The sequence below is a fragment of the Hydra vulgaris genome, chromosome 01, assembly GCF_038396675.1.
Source record: "Hydra vulgaris chromosome 01, alternate assembly HydraT2T_AEP".
In the NCBI taxonomy this organism is placed as follows: domain Eukaryota; kingdom Metazoa; phylum Cnidaria; class Hydrozoa; order Anthoathecata; family Hydridae; genus Hydra; species Hydra vulgaris.
The window spans coordinates 68822405-68842500 of record NC_088920.1 but is presented as its reverse complement, the minus strand read 5'-3'; the positions used below and the strand labels follow the sequence as shown (position 1 = coordinate 68842500).

General features: G+C 28.8%; 1 protein-coding gene across 1 annotated transcript in view; it reads right to left on the bottom strand.

The window, feature by feature from the left end:
- Positions 1–19105, bottom strand: part of LOC100205300 (calsequestrin-2) — a 41007-nt gene extending 21902 nt beyond the window's left edge. The window contains exons 1-3 of the mRNA XM_065789030.1: positions 18832–19105; positions 13495–13579; positions 13269–13335 (exon numbers count right to left, since the gene is read on the bottom strand). Of these exons, the coding sequence (XP_065645102.1) occupies positions 13269–13335; positions 13495–13579; positions 18832–19080 (401 nt within the window). The 5' untranslated portion in view covers positions 19081–19105. The remainder of the gene's footprint in view (positions 1–13268; positions 13336–13494; positions 13580–18831) is intronic.
- Between the last annotated feature and the right edge of the window lie 991 nt (positions 19106–20096).

The following is a 20096-nucleotide window of genomic DNA, read 5'->3' as shown; positions in this document are numbered from 1 at the left end:
TTCTCAAATGTTCTATCAGATCACCATGTTATCAGATCTCCATGTTAGTGGAGGGCATCTTAAAAACGTCACGCTTTAGTTCGTTCCATATTTCCTCTATTGGGTTGAGGTTGGGACTGTTCCCCGGCCAGTCCAAAACAACTATGCCAAGAGCATGAAAAAATGCTATCACTGATTTTGCAGTATGGCATAGAGCGCCATCCTGCATAAATATTCCTCTCCTTTGTCCAAACCATTTCCTCATTTGTGGATAAAGTCGATCTTGGATGATGTTTCTGTATTGGTCTTGTCTCATAGTACCTTCGACAATATGAAGCCGTCCTGTACCAAACACGGATATGCAATTCCACATCATAACTTTGTCAGCATGTTTCACTTTTGAAACTGTACAGGCTGGTAAATCACGTTCAGTGCAACGTCTACGAACAAAGGGCACTCTTTCCAGCATGGTTTCGATCGACGACTCGTCCGAAAAGCAGACCTTAACAAACAAAACAAAAAATTTAATCAACCATTTTGCTATTCAGTTTTCATTTAACCCTAACCAATAAATATTCATACTTAATACATGTACATGTAGATAAATTAGTAAAAAGTACAGTAAGAGTAATAAAATACATCAGGAAATGTAAAAACTTAATACTTACCATAGCGTTTCTTCTTCATGGCATTGTTCAGAAAAAGCTTCACAGTTGGTCTGTAGGCCAAGTATGTTCCATAAGCCTCCTCCTTGTTGTTCTACTATTGATGTTGACATAATAGAGTTGCCATTGCTTTGTCAGCTCACCAGAGGATGATTTGCGACTCAACTTACATAAAGATATGAGTTGACAATCATCACGAGCCGTCGTCTTCCTCATTCATTTACAGTTTTACTGACAGAAGCTGGTGAAATGCCTAGCTTTGTTGCAATATCCTTACTTTTGATTGAAGAACACTGGAGATAAGCTTTAATTTCACATTTTTTACCAGGGCTGAGATCGGAAACTTTTCCCATTGTATCAATGAACTTACAATTATTAAATTAAAACTAATCTAATTACAATAATCTAAAGAAACAATAAAACTGTATCATACATTTACACAAATAAAGATTGCATACCATTAACATCATACCGTTCACTCATCTAATACATTTCATACAATACTTATATTTACAAAATTCATGAAATTATATATAATATTCAAATTGTCACTAAATAAACAAAACGCCATGCAAACAAACAAAATGGCGTGTTACATAGATATTTATTTGAATTTCAAAACCTATACACTTGGTTTTGTCATTTTTTACATATTTTATATATTTTAGGTGGCTATTTGGTATATATTTGTTGAAATAGACAGAAATTGTACAAATTTCTAATTCATTGTCCAGTACTGTATATGTGTGTGCGTGTATGTGTATATACATATATATATATATATATATATATATATATATATATATATATATATATATATATATATATATATATATATATATATATATATGTATATATATATATATATATGTATATACATGTATATATATATATGTACACACATGTATATGTATATATATATGTATATATAAATATATATATATAAATATATATATATATATATATATATATATATATACATATATATATATATATATATATATATATATATATATATATATATATATATATATATATATATATATATATATATATATATATATACTTTACTACTGCTTCTTTACCATTTAAATGGTTTCCTTTAATTGAGTCAAGTTTTTTTTGTAAAGGAGTTAAAGAAAATTGGTATTTATTGTTTTAAAACGAATTCTGAATAATAATCTATTATGGTATTAAAATAAGTAATAAATAAAAATCTGCTTATTTTAAAGTAGATATATATATCTAACTACTAACGTATTTAAATTAAACTTTTTCTTATCTTCAGTAGCTTCATAGGGCATTTTGAGAAGAAAAACAAAACAAAGAATAATGAAAGAAAAGACTGCTGCCTTATGTCAAATCCTTAGTTAATGTAGCAGCAGGCTACAAGATGGTCAACGCATACACTGAAGACCCTGGCAGCAGGCTTTTTTAAAAAATAAAATTTTCTGTGTCATAAATCAATGAACTTTTGTTAAAAAACATTGAAAACATGTTCAATTCCTCTAGGCTGTAAAAAAAGGCCACCTCGCAATTAAAATTATGAATTGTCATTTATTTAATCTTGTTACTGCTACTACTAATACGTGTGGCTTAGCTAAAAATCATTTAAAACTTGTATAAATTAGAAGTGTTTAGAACTTTAAAAGATTTTGGAAAATTCCAGAATATTTTAGGTGACTTTAGAACATTCTAGAACAATTTAGAACATTCTGGAACAATTAAGAATATTCTTGAACAATTTAGAATATTCTAGAACAATTTAGAACATTCTGGAACAATTTAGAGTATTCTAGAACAATTTTGACTGTGTATATATAGCTGCTTATCTAATTTTATAGTTATTACAGAAGTAATACATGGCGATTTACAAGCCTAACGATAGTAGCATTTAGAAGAACAAGGATGTCTGGACCAATAGTCTGGTAAAATTTGGACTCTTATAAAAGAAGAATGGTCCCTTTGGAAGAATATTCACTGGAAGAAAAGTGCAGAATGCCTCTCTAAAAGCAAATTACCGGACGCTACCATTTCCTTGGACCAAAAATCAGAGGAAGAAAGAAGCGAATAGTGGAAATTTCCAAAGAAGTCACCAAATTGTGGAAGAATAAATCGAACTTTCCTAATGTATCTGATCAAGTTATACAAGCAAAGCTCGATAAAATACTGAAATGCTATGATGAATGTGTCAAGCAGGAAACCTACGAACCCCTTGATGAAATTTTCGATATTACCAAAGTGGATGGAACATGGTTATCTTTCGAGGACAAGCAATTGTACCATTTCCAAGTGGAAAGCAAAGGAACAGTGGGATACTCTACAGGCCAAGCGGCCAGTAAAGAAACAATCCATCCCTCTAAAAGACAAAAACATTTAAATAGGTCATCAAATTCATCATCTTACTATCCTAGCTTTAATGATTCTGACTCTGAGGCTGATGACAGTGAATATGAAAACGATGAAGAAGATGAGGCTACACCTACACCAAGCAGAAAACATCAAAAAAGCAAAATTGCAGTCAACTTGGTGAACTACACAAGAGTATCAACAAACAAAGCTGCTAACATTGCAAGCAATTGGCTTGTGAAGGCATTGACATTCCAATACCATGTCAATCAGCTATTTACAAGTCAACAATCAAAGAGGCAATCAAGCTGAAAAAAGAAATGATTGAAAAGTTCCATATGGAAAGTTGGTCCTTACACTTTGATGGCAAGCACATCAACGAAATCGATTATCAAGTGGTCGTCCTTAAAAATGAAAGATGAGAAATCAAATTGGATATCCTGGGCTTGGTAGATGGCAGGGTAAAAACTATTGCTCAAGGAATTTCTAAAGTCTTCGATGAATTTCACCTATGAAATTCAATACAAATGATTGATGCAGATACCACCAGCGTTAACACTGGAAAAAAGAATGGTGTTGTTGTAATATTGCAACGAATTTTCACAGAGAAATGCATCAACAAACCTCAGTTTATCAGTTGTCAACACCATGTGTTAAATAGAATTCTCTATTTTGTGATGAATGAAGAACTTGGAAGTGAAACACAATCCCCGAACGTTGAATATCCATTTGTATCTCAACTGTTGAAGGAGTACGAACAACTGAAAACACAGTTTGATAACGGAATAGAAGTAATTCTCGAAACATCAGGCTGGAGAGATATGAAATTTTTATTTTATCTCACTCGAGTGTTCTGATTTTTTTATGAAAAGGGACACTTTCCATTGATCATGTTTCAGAAATTACTCAACATCAGCAATGCGAGGTGGAATTCCAGAGCAATACTAGCAGTCCTGGCCTTTATTTTAATTCCTTCAACAAGGACAGTTCTGCAGAGAGTATGGCGATTTATATTGTATGGCTGGGCAGACCATTGGTTTACAGACCAACTGTACGATGAAAACGACTATACTAACTTGGCTTAAGTACTGAATCCATACAAAAAGGCTTTAAGGAAATATATTCGTCATGCAAAAATAAAGATAAATTGCACCTTTTTTTTCCTTCTATGCAACAAGCAAGAGACCAAGGTCAACGGTCTGAGTCATCGTTGGATTGAAAATTTATTTTATTAAATAACTATGACATTCTGAATACATTTGAATACATAGTAGTACTTATGTAAAAATCGATTTTTCAATGGCGGGGTGAACTTTTTTCAAAAGATATGCAAATAATAGTTCATTTCGTGCTTTTTAGGTAAAAGTTCATCAAACTACAGTACAGGAGCATGGGGTTGAAAAAAAGTCATAATTCTAATATACATATATAAATATATATATATATATATATATATATATATATATATATATATATATATATATATATATATATATATATATACATATACATATACATATACATATATACATACATACATAATTAAATTTTTACTACTTGCCTGAAGATGAAACTCAGAGCTGCAATATTAAATCCTAATTTAATATTGCAGCTCAGCAGGAAGTGAGAGCTTTTGCTCTTGCCCACTTTAGTGGTTTACAGAAGCGAACATAATTTCTTTTCGTGAGTTTTAATGATTGAAAGCTCTTTCTTTTTTATATTGTTTTTGATTACCATAGTTAAAAGATACCATTGCAAAGCTGAACAGCTTTTTCTTACTTGAGATTTCAAATTTTCTAACTCTTTGTCCAATAATTTCTTTACATTTATTCTATTATGTAAAGCACTTTTAAGCAATCGCTTTTTAATCGAGATTATATCATTATAACTTGCATGTGGTATTTTGAAACCAAGATATTTCGGATAATAGAATTTTGGATAATAGAATTTTGGATAACATAATTTTGGATAATAGAATTTTGGACTTTCGGATAATAGAAATTTGGACTTGTTCGGTGTTTGATTGATCGTACATTTAAAATTAATAATTCTTGGTTTGGTTTTGATAAAGATATTAAGAATCTATCATTAGTTTTACAAAATAATAAATTTCCACAAAAAATTATTGACTATGAAATTAAATCCTATATTGATAAGAAAATGAACCCATCTGTTAATAGCTTAATATAAGACATTGTTAATAGCTTAATATAAGATACTTTAAGATTCCATACATTGGAATGTACTCTAATTACACTAAAAGGAAAATTTCAAAAATTGTTCATAAATATTGCAAGGATATTCTAATAAAATTAATTTTCACTACTAATAAAATACAAGATTGTTTTTGCTTAAAAGAGTCACTTCCTAAACTGCTTAAATCTCATGTTGTCTATAAATTTTCTTGCGCTGGCTGTAATGCCAGTTATATTGGAGAAACCTCCAGACACTTGGCAACTAGAATAAATGAGCACCTTAAAAGTGATAAACAATCTCATATATTTAAACACTTAAATTTATCTCTTAATTGCAAAAATTTGGCTAACTGTGATTCTTTTGAGATTTTGGATAATGCCCCAAACAAACACAAATTAAAGATAAAAGAAGCCCTCCACATTAAATGGGAAAGTCCCTCACTTAATAAACAAGCTTTACATTATACTATAAACTTATCTATTTAATTTTACTGTCAGTTTATTTATATATATATATATATATTTTTTGACAGTTGGTTATTTTTATTGGTTATTTACCGAGTTATTTTGTAATAAATATATTGGTTTATTATGTATAGTTATTTGTCCGTTAATATTTCTCTGTAAAGACTTCTATTTTTTAATATATATTTCAGAGTTTTTTATTATTGTAAAATAATCTTTTGAAAATGTAAATAAAATTTTACGAAACATGTCAAGAATAAAAAACATCGTGTTATTTTTAAAAATAATTACTTATTTTATGCTATTACGACGTTCAATATATATATATATATATATATATATATATATATATATATATATATATATATATATATATATACATATTTTTCTTTTTTTTTTTTTTGTTATTCACCTCCTCAAGGCCGATAAAGCCACTACAGATGAGGAGGCTACTTAAGGGTTATAACCCTCTCTCAACTCTATAACTTCGAAACACGAACCTTGACGAACAAGGCCGCTGCGCGGAGAAACAAGTTGAGCGCGGTACTACCAGGGACGTGGTGGAGATCGTGGTGGAGATCGAACATTATATATATATATATATATATATATATATATATATATATATATATATATATATATATATATATATATATATATATATATATAATGTATATATTATCTTCTATAGCTTGTTTTGATGAGCATTTGCATACCAAATCCTCATTCAATGTACCAGCACTATGCTGCTAGTCAGGCTATTTGCCAGTTGATGTATGTACTGAAGCCCCTGGCAGCAGGCTTTTTCATTGTGATGTCAGAGTACTCATCTAAACTAGCAATTCAAGTTATATATATATATATATAAATATATATGAAGACCTCAGTGGAAAAACCGGCGTTGTCACATTTAAAAAGAATTGAGAAAGTATTTGTTGATCATTAATAAATGTCTTTATTTAAAGCAAAGAAAAAAAAAATTTTGTATAAAAAATTACAAAATGTTTTGTTTTTGAATAAATTTTAAATAAAATAATTATAATATAAATTTTTTTAAATGGCTTAGTTTCACTTGCTTCAAATAAAGACTTTTATTAATGATCAATAAATACTTTCTCAATACTTTTTAAATGTGACAATGCCGGTTTTTCAACAGAGGTCTTCATATATATATATATATATTTATTTTTATATATATAAATATATATATATATATATATATATATATATATATATATATATATATATATATATATAAATATATATATATATATATATATATATTGGTTGTCAGATAGTATATAAATATATACTTTCTGACAACCATGTGTATTTATTATTGGGTTAATTATAAAACATTGTACGTCCAAATTTGGGCTATATTGAGTTATGAATGTTGAAATGTCGATCTCTGCGCCCTCTACTGTCTACCAAACTATAGGCAATGGAGGAGATATCCACTTTAAGTGGATATTTCCTCCATTCCCTATAGTTTGGATAACATTATATTAAGAAATTATTAGTATAAGGGTCTTTTTACCAAATAATAATTTATACACCCAGAAAAAAATAAATTGACTTGCTGATGATTAGGGTGCAATGAATTTTTTTTTTTTTTTTTGAATTTATTTAACCTGGCTGTGCTAAAGTAGTCCATTCATATCAAAAATACTCTGGAAAAATATCAATGTTCTAAAAAATCTTGTGGTGTGCCTAGACAATTTTATAAAAAAAAAAAAAAAAAAATTATAATGAAAAAAGCTTGCAAAAACAAATTTTTTTCAGTAAAATTAAAAGTAATAAATTTTTTAAAATACAATTATTACTTTTCTAAACTTTTATAAAATTTCGCCTCATTTGAGAACCAACATGACATACTTTTAAAAACATTTATAATATTCTAGAGACTTGTTATATTTTCAAAGGCGCACTTTAAGATAATATCAAGAAAAATTGAATACTGTCCAAGGAGGAGTGACCAACGAACTAATGTTTCCATTAAATTACATAATTATTTTTGTCTACATTTTATTTTTGAAAATTATTGGTTGCGTTGCTCAGTATCCAACCAATAAAGATATAGTACAATGCACAAAAATAGAATACCCAATCATATTTTAGAACCACCATACTAGAATCACCCAATTATTTTTTGGGGTAAAAAAATTTTCTTCCTAAAGAGATAATTTCTATTTCTAGAACACATAAAATCGCACAACTATAAAACAACCTTGCAAGACAAAATTTGTCACACGACCAATGTTTCCATACAGTACAGTAATTGGTACGACCAATATTTCTATATGGTCGCACATTTGACTTTCAACAATCATGCAACTGACCTGCTACCATTTTAAATATATGAAAACTGACCTTAAGTAATTGTAAAGTCTTACATAATAAAGTACATTCATTTATTTTTTACTTTAAAGAAAAGTGTTTTATGGATTGTATTATAAAGATCAAATACAAAAAAAAATTCTAAAACTTTTCAATTATGAAAAACAATTATAGAAAAGCTCCCATCAAGCTTTATGACATATTTTACTACTATCTATTAAACCTAAACGGAAATTTTCTTAATGATTTTTGGCGATGACTTTTACCTCTAAAAAAAACTTTTTCACTAAAAATCTCTTTCACTAAAAATCTTTAAATCTCTTTGATTCAGGTAGCTTTAATTACTTTGGGGCTCTTAATTAAATAAAAACTAGAAATGGTGTCTTGATAAAAATACTTATCTTGGGCAGTTAAATTCATCTAGGTAATGTTTTGTAGAAGGCCTCCTAAGCAAAGACTTTTAGGTAAGTACATAAATATAACCCATGTTATATCGTTTCCTTCCTAGGATGTTTAAGAACTTCTAAGTTAAGCCTCCCTGATAGCTTTGTATCCTGTTATCTCCAGTTAAGGTTTATATTTATGAGGATGCAGCTAATTTAATGATTATAAGAGAGGTTGATTCATCTGGCAGTAAGTTTCACAAACTCTGTAATAGCTTTCAGACATTTTCTCCAATAACCTTTTTATGTTTTTATGTTTAGCACCTCATTATTCTTCCTCTTCTAAAGACTGTACTCTTTTAGATTTTATTTTTGATTAAATTGAAGAATTTTTCTTTCTTTTCTTTTTATCCTTCAGCCAATATCATTGTAGGTGACTTTATTACTCATCGCAATGAATGGTTTGGCTTTTTATTGCAAGAAATCAATGCAGAAAGGTGCTACATGACGCACTATGAAGCGAAAAGCTCAAAAAGTCGCCATAAGTGGAATTTTTTTAATACACCATTTTCATTAATTTTTTTTACAACCTATTAGAAAAAATATCAAATGATAAGAAAAATATATATTTTAGTTCTCTTATGTCTACTTTCCTAGTCAGAGAAGTATTTTTTCCTACCTAGTAGAATAACTTTTATTTCTAATTTTTATTTTTTTTACTCATTTAGATGATTTTTTGATTTTTTTTTTATCATAAAGTTTTATTTAGGTATTCTTTTATCTTTTTCAAAAGTAAAAAGCCTAAAATATTGAATATAGCTTTTGCCAAATGAGTAATTAAAATATTAGGTGAAAGTATAAATTTTCCGATAAATATTGTTTTTGAAAAGAATATCAAAAGCTCCGCAGAGTTCCACCCTGAAATGACTTTTTTATCCTAGGGGATGTTGGATAACTAAAGAAAAATCAGCTGCTCCAAATTGCCCGAAATGGATTTATGGGCATAAGTATAAAAAATAAAAATCTGTGTAAAATATTTTTCCCCCCACAATGAGGGGGTTGTAAACTGTACGTGGTCATTATTTCTGAACACCAAAAGATTTTTTTATGAAATTTGAATTCTATTGATAAAATTAAACTTTATTTTAAATTTTGAAAACAATGAAGTTTAAAATACTGTCCCCCCTCTCAAAGGGTTGGAGGGGGCCGTTATTTGGGTTCTTCATGTTTCCAAGCTCCAATAACCGTAATATTTTGTAACACATCCTCATTTGACACTAGTATTAAAATTAAAAATTTGGGAGTTCACATTATGTCTGGAAAAGTGTTTCATCCATATTTCTTGAATCTTGAATACAGGTTCACCTGCAATACCAAAAAGAAACAAAAGAGTCAACAAGAGCTGAAAAATTAGATGTTAGGACCAAATAGAAAGTCTTCAAGATTTTGAACTTGAAATCCTCTTCTCTAACCAGAAAGCAAAAATAAAAATAAAAATTGAGATGACCATGTTGGACGGCAAGACAGTGAATGCTATAACAGATACAAACTCAACTCAATCTTGCAATGTTTGTTTTGCCAAGCCTAGTGAAATGAACAAGCTGGAACAAGAGGATATTTCTAGCAGCAGAATCTTTCTCTGAAATAACAGGAGTTAGTTTTGACATCATTTTAAGACTAAGAAACATATTAAATGCTGTTTGCATTGGATTCCACCTGAACTTGGATGCTTTTAAAGCATAGTGTTATAAAACTTCAGAGCTGATAGTGGAAACCTATCCTTGGTACATTATGCCATCTACACTTCATAAGGTTCATAAGGTGCAGCCGTGGCGCAGTGGTTAGAGCGCTTGCTTTAGAAGCAGGAGATCTAGGCTCGAAATGAGTTCTGGACATATTGTCGGATCACAGTAAGGAAGGAGGCGTGTACTTCCTGGTTAAATGCATTCCGTGGTGCTCTGTGACAAGACCGTTAGGTCTTCTTGGGGCACCTAAAAAAAAAATTAAAAAGGTTCTTGAACATGGATTTATAATTGCTGAGTATTCGGATCTTACCATTGGAGCGTATTCGGAGAAGGCTCAGGAAGCACAAAATAAGCCCATACGAAATGCAAGACTCAATCACACATGCAAAATATCTAGAATGTGATGCAGAACCAATTCCATTATTTACTAATAAGAAGCGACCCTGCCATCTCTTCGATTGCTTTCAGGAACCCCAAGACATTTACTGGTCCTAACCTTGATCCTGACATATAGGACCTCCTCAGAGGAGATGAATAGTTATTTTTTTCTTAATAAATATTATCTTTTCAAATTTAAACTTTTTCATGTATAAATTCACTTATCAGTATATATAGTCAGTATTTATAATCAATTACATATTAATGCTTAATAAATAAGGTAAATATTTTTTTCACTTATAAAATATTTTTAGAATAATTTCTAGAATCTAAAAATTAAAAAAAATTGCATTGAAAGTTCAAGGGAGGAGGGGGAGGGAAGAGAGGTTAAGAGGAGGGGTCTACAACTTGAAAAGTTTTTAATTGCCCACTTTTTAAGTTTGTTTTTGAATTGGAACAATAATTTAATAAAAACGTTTATTACTTTACAAAATTTTGAGTTTTGGCCACTTTTTGACCATTTCGCTTCACTGCGCGATGCTAAGCTCTGTTATTCTTAGTTTACTAAATCTCATATTTTATCTCAAAAGAGACTTTAAAATAAAAACCTTTCATGTATCTTATTGTACCTCTCCAAAGAATAATCAGAACTATTGCAAAGGAAATTTTTTCCTCTAATTCATCTTGAATCTTTTTATTCTTTTTCTCTCTGACTTTTCTTGCCATCCTAGATTAAAAACAGGTTAGTCCAGTGTTAGATATTTAAACTAGTCTTTATTTGTTAAAGTCTCTCTTAAAATTTTCTACAGTTTGTATTCCAGACAACATTGATAGTTCTTCAGTACTCTATTCAGTATTCTCTTTACTATTTAGTTAAGTGCTCAACTAAACCTTTTTTTCTTCTGTGTGCTGAAAAATGGCATATGTGATTTTTTTTAATACATCCAATACAAAAATTCCGGAGAATTTTTGTATTGGATGTATTAAAAAAAAGATTCCTTTGACCCTTTTTTTTGTTGTTGTTGTTATTAAGGTGCTCGAAGAGATCCTTATGGTCTTATCACAGAGCACTGCTAGGAAAAAAGAAATAGTATTTAACTAGGAAGTTTATAACTCATTCATTACCAATTTAATCCTAGTTCTTCAGCTGATTTGCTAATTGTTATAACAGAAAGGCTTTGTGAATTGGGCAGAGGCAAAAAAGAAAAGAGATTTTACTCTTGACATATCAAAGACTTTTGACAAAGTCTGGCACGCTAGCTTTCTACCTAAACTGGCTTCATATGGTATATCTGGGAAAGATTTTAAAACTATTGGATCATTCTTTTATAACTGCAGTATTCAAGTTGTTTTCAATGAACATTCTCCTTTCATTTCATACAAATATGAGATATTAGATATTAGACACAGAATATGAGATATTAGATGCATGTTAAATAATAACTTAATTTACTGATTGATATTAGTAAGAAGACTGATTAGACCCCATAGGGGTCAGAACAATTACCAGACAAGAATAGACCATTGGAACAATTACCAGATTAAAAAAAAAAATTGGAACCACATTTCCAAGCATTTACAAGCAGACTGGAAAACAAGATGTAGTTCAGGAATATTAAATTAAGAGCACTATTGTTTGGTTTTTTGATGAGTTTGTAAAGATTTTTAGTGATTATTTTATTAACAAAATTACAACCATTTTTGTTGTTTATTTCTGATGCTGCACCACAAATAGTGCAAGCTAAAAGAAATAAATAAACAATTTACCCAAAAATAACAGACTTAACTTGTATTGTATATGAATTGCACTAAGTACTTAAGCAAAGGCAGCTTTAGTCAAAATCTCAAAAGATCTATAAGATTATCTGTCAATAAGAGCTAAGTTATGGATTTCTAAAATTAACAATTAAAAACCGGAATTTTATGAAGAACTATTATATATGCAAAAAAGTTGTTACTGGTGCAATTTTAAAAGTAAATGAGAAAACATTATTCAATTAAAAATAAATTAAAACAATTAACTGAAAAAAAAAACATGATTTTAATATTTTAAAAACATCTCAGAGCAATGTGGATCTATTAATCAGAGCAATGTAGATTATCTATTAATCCAATATTTTGAAGACCTTAGCTTTGAATAAGCTTATTGGCTCTAAAGACATTTTTGTACATAAAAGTTTTCTATGTACAAAAATGTCTACAGAACCTTTTTTTTACACTAATGAAAAGTTTAACTGAATAAATATTTATTGTTACATTTCATTAGTTACTTGTTTTTAGAAACTGTTTTTGTTGTAAAACAAAACAATACAAAGAAATGCTCATTTAAGTTAAAGCATAGAAGAAGAAAATATTAATAGAAAATAATATTTTTTGTATATTTTAACTGCTTATTATTGGTTTTTCAAAACATAATTTATGATAATAAAAATATTTTTGTAGAGCATATTTTTGATTGTCCTAAATAAAAATAATAAATATAAAACAAAATAATAATGAATAAATTATAAACATAATAATATTTAAAAATAATAATAAATACTAAATATAATTTTATCTTAAAGGATAAAACTAATTAAAATTTAAAATAATATTTTAATATATATTTATTATATTATAAGTAAAAAAGAAAGTAATATATAATTCATATAAAAATTTAATTCTTATTTATAAATTTATATAATAAATATACAACTTTTAAATATACAACTTATAATACAACTTTATATTAAACAAAAATTATTACTTTAATATGATGTTGAAAATTACCTCTGACCAGAATAAGTAGACGGTCTTCCATTGTTAAATATTTTTACCATTCCTGTATATTTAACTCCTAAAAAAACAGAAACAAACAACAGGGAGATTAATAATGCTTCGCAATGTAGTGAAAATATTTTTTTGTAATTAAAAATTTATTTTTTATTACAACCTGCAGATATTAAATATTATTTATCATAACCTGCAAATATTATTAAATATTGTTTATTACAACCTGCAGATACAGCAAACTTTTGATTAGCCATAACTTCGCAAGTGCAGAACTTAACACTTTGACTTTCAAATACTTGTGCAACTATCTAAAATTATGCGTCAATCAAAAATTTTTATAAAATGACTTTCAGTTTAATACAAGAGTAATAATGACACAATCAAAAAATAAGAAAAGTATTTACATTTTAATTATACAATTATAACTTAGAACTAAGACTTTTGAAAAATCTTTAAAATGTCATATACCTGTCATGTCATATTTTTTTTTTAAACATTTTTGGAAAATTATATTTATAAACACTCCATAAAGTACACACTCTAGAGTTATAACTATTTCATAAATTTATAATTATTTCAATTTTATAAAAGTTTTATTTTACTTCAACCATCGAGATAGAACAAGCCCCTAAAACGATTCAGAAATACTAACATGTCCACTGTTTCATGTACAATAGATGCGTATTGTTGATTGACCACATACGATGCCAGTCTAAAAAACAAATTCTGATCATACAGATGTCACAGCTGTGCAGATGTACTTGTGCGCAAAAATAGCAAGGTTAAAAAAAAATGGCAAGGTTAGGGTAATGCTTGGTGATTTTTTATCTCTTCAAATCAAAGATGTTTCTTTGGACAGTCAGTGGTGTTTCAGAAAGTTAAAACGCTTATTCATGCACTTTTCCAAATCTTTAGACAAATGTAAAGGGGGTTGCAAATTTTATATTGTCATAATTTTTGAACGCTGAGAGATGATATTATGAAACTTAAAATTTATCAATGAATATAAGTCTAGTTGAAAATAGTACAAAAACTTCATCAACTTGTTGCTCTCATGTTTGGGGCAATTTTTTTGCAAACCATCCTTATTTGACATAAGTACAAACATAAATATTTGGAGTTTGCTCAGAGCCTCAAAGTTAGCTATCTCAAAGACCAAAAAATGCTTTTGGCGCCCCTGGCTTGGATAATTCTTAGGTTGTCCAAGCAGCAATATTAAATGTCTGTGGATAGACTGATGATAACAAGGATATTTTTGACAAGATGACATAATTGATACCTGCTTCAATGGTTTCCAAATTAGTATAAGTATTTTTAAAAAAATACAGCAAACAATAAAAATATCTTGTTTTGTTTTTTTACTGAGACTTTAATATCCCTAATATATAATAGCCCTGGTAAAAGATTTATTGGTATGCTTAATGATAAAGCCATTTTACAAGCAATCATTTTTCTATCTTTCATAAATGTTGGTAAATAATCCAATAGATTATGTAATTTCTAAATCTCCTGAGAGAATCAGTGATACAACCAACTCTGCACTACTCATTTACAAAGCAAGACCACATAACCATTTCGTGGTCAAAAAAAGTTATGTATATATATGCATATGAACAAAGTTATGTATTTGAACATTTGAATATTCACTTACTACCAACAATAATAATTTAAAATGCCTGTATGCATATTTTATACAACAGAAACTTTAATAGAAAAAACTGTCAAAAATCTCAACAATATTAGAAACTGTTCAGAAATAAAAATACTGCTAACAAAACCAAAATTGAATATACTCTTAACAAGCAATTTAGCTCATTTTCTCTATACAAAAAAGTGATTCACTACCTAATTACAAATTTCACACTAATCCAGTTTAGACACTTACATATCAATTGAAATAAATGGAGTAAATCCACATGTACTTAAAAATTAAGCTACAACTTGGTTCTTACCACTTGCACTTTTGTTTTACTTATTTCTTAATTTTTGAACAACTTTTGAACAAACTTTTCAACAAAATGTTCCTGTGTTAATATTGCACTACTCTTTAAAAAAAGGAAATATAAAATTTTTGTTAACAACAAAGCTAACAAGAAAGCTTCAAGAAACACTGAGATTTGCAATCAAATCAGTTTCAAACAAAAATCCTGTTAATATAATCCTTTTTGACTGTGTCATTCCATTTCCATTTACAAAGTCACTCATAAAAAACTTAAGATAACTTAAAAAAAACTCAAAAATGGAATTCAAGGTAAAACTCACAAACAGTTAAACTCTTTCCTATCAAACCAAACACAACGTGTAGTTCTTAGTAAATTTATTTCAGAATGATATTGTTAGCAGAGTTCCACAAGGTTTTGCACTTGATCTAGTATTATTTGTTATTTATATCAATGACCTTCCCAATAAACTCTCTTTTCTACAAAAAATGTATACTGATAAGGCCAAATTTTTATTTTATTTTATTCTGATTCACTCCCAACAAGGCTGCAACCAACCACTATTAAATTGGGAGTTACTAGAAAAAAAAAAGAATAGAGTTATAGAGCAAGGAAATAGTTAACAGAGAAGACTTAAAAAGTTGTCAGGAAAATATGAAGATGGGAGAGAGTTCCATAGGGCTGAAGTGCGGGGAAAAAAGCTAGACAAATAAAATTTTTTGGGGCATGCAAGGGACAGATACAGTAATTGAATGAGACTTTGATGAATAACAAGTCAAGCAAGAATAAGTTTTAGTTGATGGGACTAGAAATAAATCCTTTGAACAGCGACCATGATAGTATTTGTAGAAAAAAGAATGAGATGCAACTTTACGCTACTGGGAAAGAGGCTCAAGCTTAGCAGATAAACCAGGTCCAACTATGTTTACAATGCGTTTTTGGACCTTGCCTAGAAGAGAAAGTTTGCAGTAAATAACTGAGTTATGTTGGAGTTAAAATTTACAAGTCTTTGTGAGCCCAATCTGTTACAGAAGTGAGATCAGATTCAAGATAGGCTGCCTGTTCCAAGCAATCAAAAAGAGAAGACTTTTTGTCAAGACAGGAGTATAAAGTTGAGTCATCAGCAAGAGCTACTTTAGATGTAAGGTTGTCAGGAAAATTATTAATGTAGATAAGAAACAAAATAGGACCAAGGATAGAACCTTGAGGCACCCCAGAAGTTACTCGAAATAAAGAAGAGTGTTGGCCTTCAAGGATGACTTTAATAAAGCAGTTAGAAAAAAACGATTGGATAATCTCAAAAACTTTCCCAGATACACCATATGAAGCAAGCTTATGAGAAGACCAATATGCCAAACTTTGTGTAAAGCCTTAGATATGTCATGAGCAACAGCCCTAGCCTCTCCGCCTCCATCTAATGCACAATAAAATCTTTCAGTCACATCATAAGATAAAATCTTTCAGTCACAGCAAATACTTCTAAATATAAAATATAAATAATATAAATGAATGTAAAGTTATTCATGTTCGAAAAAATAATCTTATGTCTAAATGCACTCTTAACGTCAATACTAATTTACAACTCAATTTTGCAAAAACTACCACCAAACAAGATCTTGGTGTTTAAATATCTTATAGTCTTAAATCATCATCCTACAAAAAGATTGGCCAAAGGAAACAGGCTTTTGTCAATTGTGATGATAATCTCTGAAAGAAACTATACACTTACTACATACGTCCACCTCTTGAATTTGCTATGCAAGCATGGAATCCTCACCCCCAAAAAGAAACAAATTTTCTTAAATCAATTCAACACTGGGTGTCATATACCACATGCAATTAATAGTTAAATTATGAACTTTGATGCAAGCAATAGATGTGACAATTTTTCAAAGTAATTTAGTCATTTAATATACAAACAACATATTGTGCAAATTTAAAGTTTTAAAATAACATCTTTAAACCAGCCTCAATTCCAAATTTAAGCCAATATTGAAAAATTCTTCACTGTTCAGCCTGAACCAAATCAATAAAACAACAGGATCATTGGAAAGTCCAGAAAAGACATCTCAGTTGAAGACAGTGCCATTCTAAAGAGACAGCACCCTGACGGATGCACTCTAGTTTTTTTTCCAAAAGGGGTAAAAATCAATTTAGAACTCTATATTGTACTTTTGAGTGATCATTTGCTTTTCTGGTCTAAGAAAAAGTTAAAGCTAAAGCAATGTATTTTTCAGAAGGATTTTGCTTCAGCCCATCAAGCCAAGAAAACTGTCAAGTTTCTCAAAGATTATATTTGAACACCATGTTATGTTATTCCTCATGTTTAAACACCAGATATGCAGCCACCCTCATCACCTGACTTTAATCCAATGGATTTTTGTCAAGGAAAACCTATTGAAATGTGGAAGCCCTAAAAGAAGAATTACAACTAGGGTTAGTTTCAATCTCTACTACAATCTCTACCCCAATCTACAAGCATGTTACTCATACAGGCTTGATGCAAAACATTTCATAAGATGCATTAACTGCTCCAGCAATAGTTACCCTGATTGAACATGGACATTATACTAATATAGAATGAAAGAAAGTAAGGAGGGTTTACAAAATCCAGACCAAAGTGTCTGACAATTATCACATGAAAAAATGATTTCTGAGCCATCAATAGTGAAAGTTAAGCAAAAAGAGTTCAACTCTAAACAAAAGCAAATGACTCAATGATATGATCATTTGCAATAATTCACTGGATAATAATACCGCAAAATTTCGCTAAGCAAAAGTTGTTTACTTTTCAGTGCTTAACAAACAAAACAACAGTTTTTATGCAATTAAAACTCCCATAAAAATGTAAAACATGTTTTCCACTCAGCTTTATTGATGGTTTGGGCTGGAATCACAGCAGATGAAAAAACACTACTTCTCTTTGTGTCTACAAGAGTAAAAACTATTCTTTTTTCATGTCACTTTGATTAATACAATAGAAAGTTTAGATAATAATTTACAATGGAAACTATGAAATTTAAAGAGCAATTTGTTTTATGAATCATAACTTATTACAAACGCATAATAAGTTAAGATTCACAAAATAAACTGTGTCAGTTTTTTTGATTTTTCTCTTGGTGTATATTTAACAAATATTGTAATAATCTGAAAGTTTATGGAAAATCCACACACAAAAAAAGTTTTCTTTAAATATGATAATTTTGACAAATGTTGAATAAAACTTTAATGCACAGATACAACTGCCAATCCTAAACTGTTGTAAAATCAACTTGTGTAATTTTACTAGAATTATTAAAAAAAATTAAAAGTTGTTAATTTATCCATCCATTAATGTGAGTATAACTTATATTAATGGTTGGCAAAGTCACAAGTTGCAACAATTTGTGACCAACAAATTTAGTTTTTACCACTTAACTAAAGTAACTATTATGATTATTATAGCTTTAATACTCAAAGATATTCAGAATGACAATATGTTTTATTTATTAATTAATTATTATTAATTATATCAATGTTTTATGCACAGCTAAGTATGAACTGTGCAAATATTTAAATAATGTGTAGTTGATAAATATTTTGAAAACAAAATAAAATGTAAAACTTAAAAAAAAACTTACTTCTAAAGTGTTTAACTCATTTTCATTCAATTTTTCAGTAGCTTGATTATTGTCTATCCAAAATAAAATATATACTAAACGATTCTTCTTTAGAATTTGATCTAAATTACTTGCATCAGCTGCCACTACACGCTTCATTCCATCATGTTTAAGAGCATCAGCATATTGCTGATGAGCTCGTTGTATATCTTCCTCATCTACTTGAGCTAATGAAATTACTATACTTAAAAGTAATACTAATACTTGCATTTTTGTAACTAAAAATACAAAAAGTCAACATGGTTTAGAAATATATTTACAGTTTATGTAATTGTTTTTCAACACTACTTCACAAGTCACCTTATTCATTTTTTGTGTTCTTTTTCAAAATAAAATTACTTTTGATGTTTCTAAATTCAGATTGATATTTCTTTTTCAATATTTTTTATAGTTAATGTTAAGACTGGTCAAATGTTTAAGGATCTTAAGCTGCCCTAAAACAAAATTTTGTTGAACAAATTGTTGAATCAAGAGCTTACTTATTACATAAAGCACATTTAGGAGTCGACCCACAATTTTGAAGACAATTTTGAACAGGTCTACTAGACATGTGTTATGTTATTAAGAACAAGTGTTTATAATTCAGCATTAAACATTAACCCTGAATCCCCATTAATATTCCCATAAACGGTTAATGGGAATGGTATGAAAAATTATTAAGAAGAACCCAGGTTGTTGTTAGCTGCAAGATTTGCTCAGGAGTTTAGTTTAAAGCACTAGTATTTTTCATAAACCCATAAAAATACTTTAACCTAATATTACTCGGTTTAATAATTTTAATTTAATAGACTTAATTTTATATTAGAAATAATAATAATAATAATAATAATAATAATAATAACAATAATAATAATAATAATAATAATAATAGAATTAATAAAAATTATGATAGAATTTATAAATTTAATAGACTTAATTTGCTAATAGTAAATTAAGTCTGTTAAATTTTATCATTATAAATATGCGATGTAACACCTTCGAATTTCTAGTAAAAATAAAAAAAATTAAAAGAATCACAGGGGTTTTCATCATTTATATTATATATACCAGCAGCTGGGTTTATATTTTACTTATAAAAGGATCTTTAACACAACGCTCAATCATACACAGCGTTAGCATGTTCGATAAATTAATTAAAAAAAGCTCCTAAACTCTCTCATAAAGTTGTAAGTCTTCCGGAATCATATCTTTGACATATGACATTACTATTCACGTGTAATTTAATT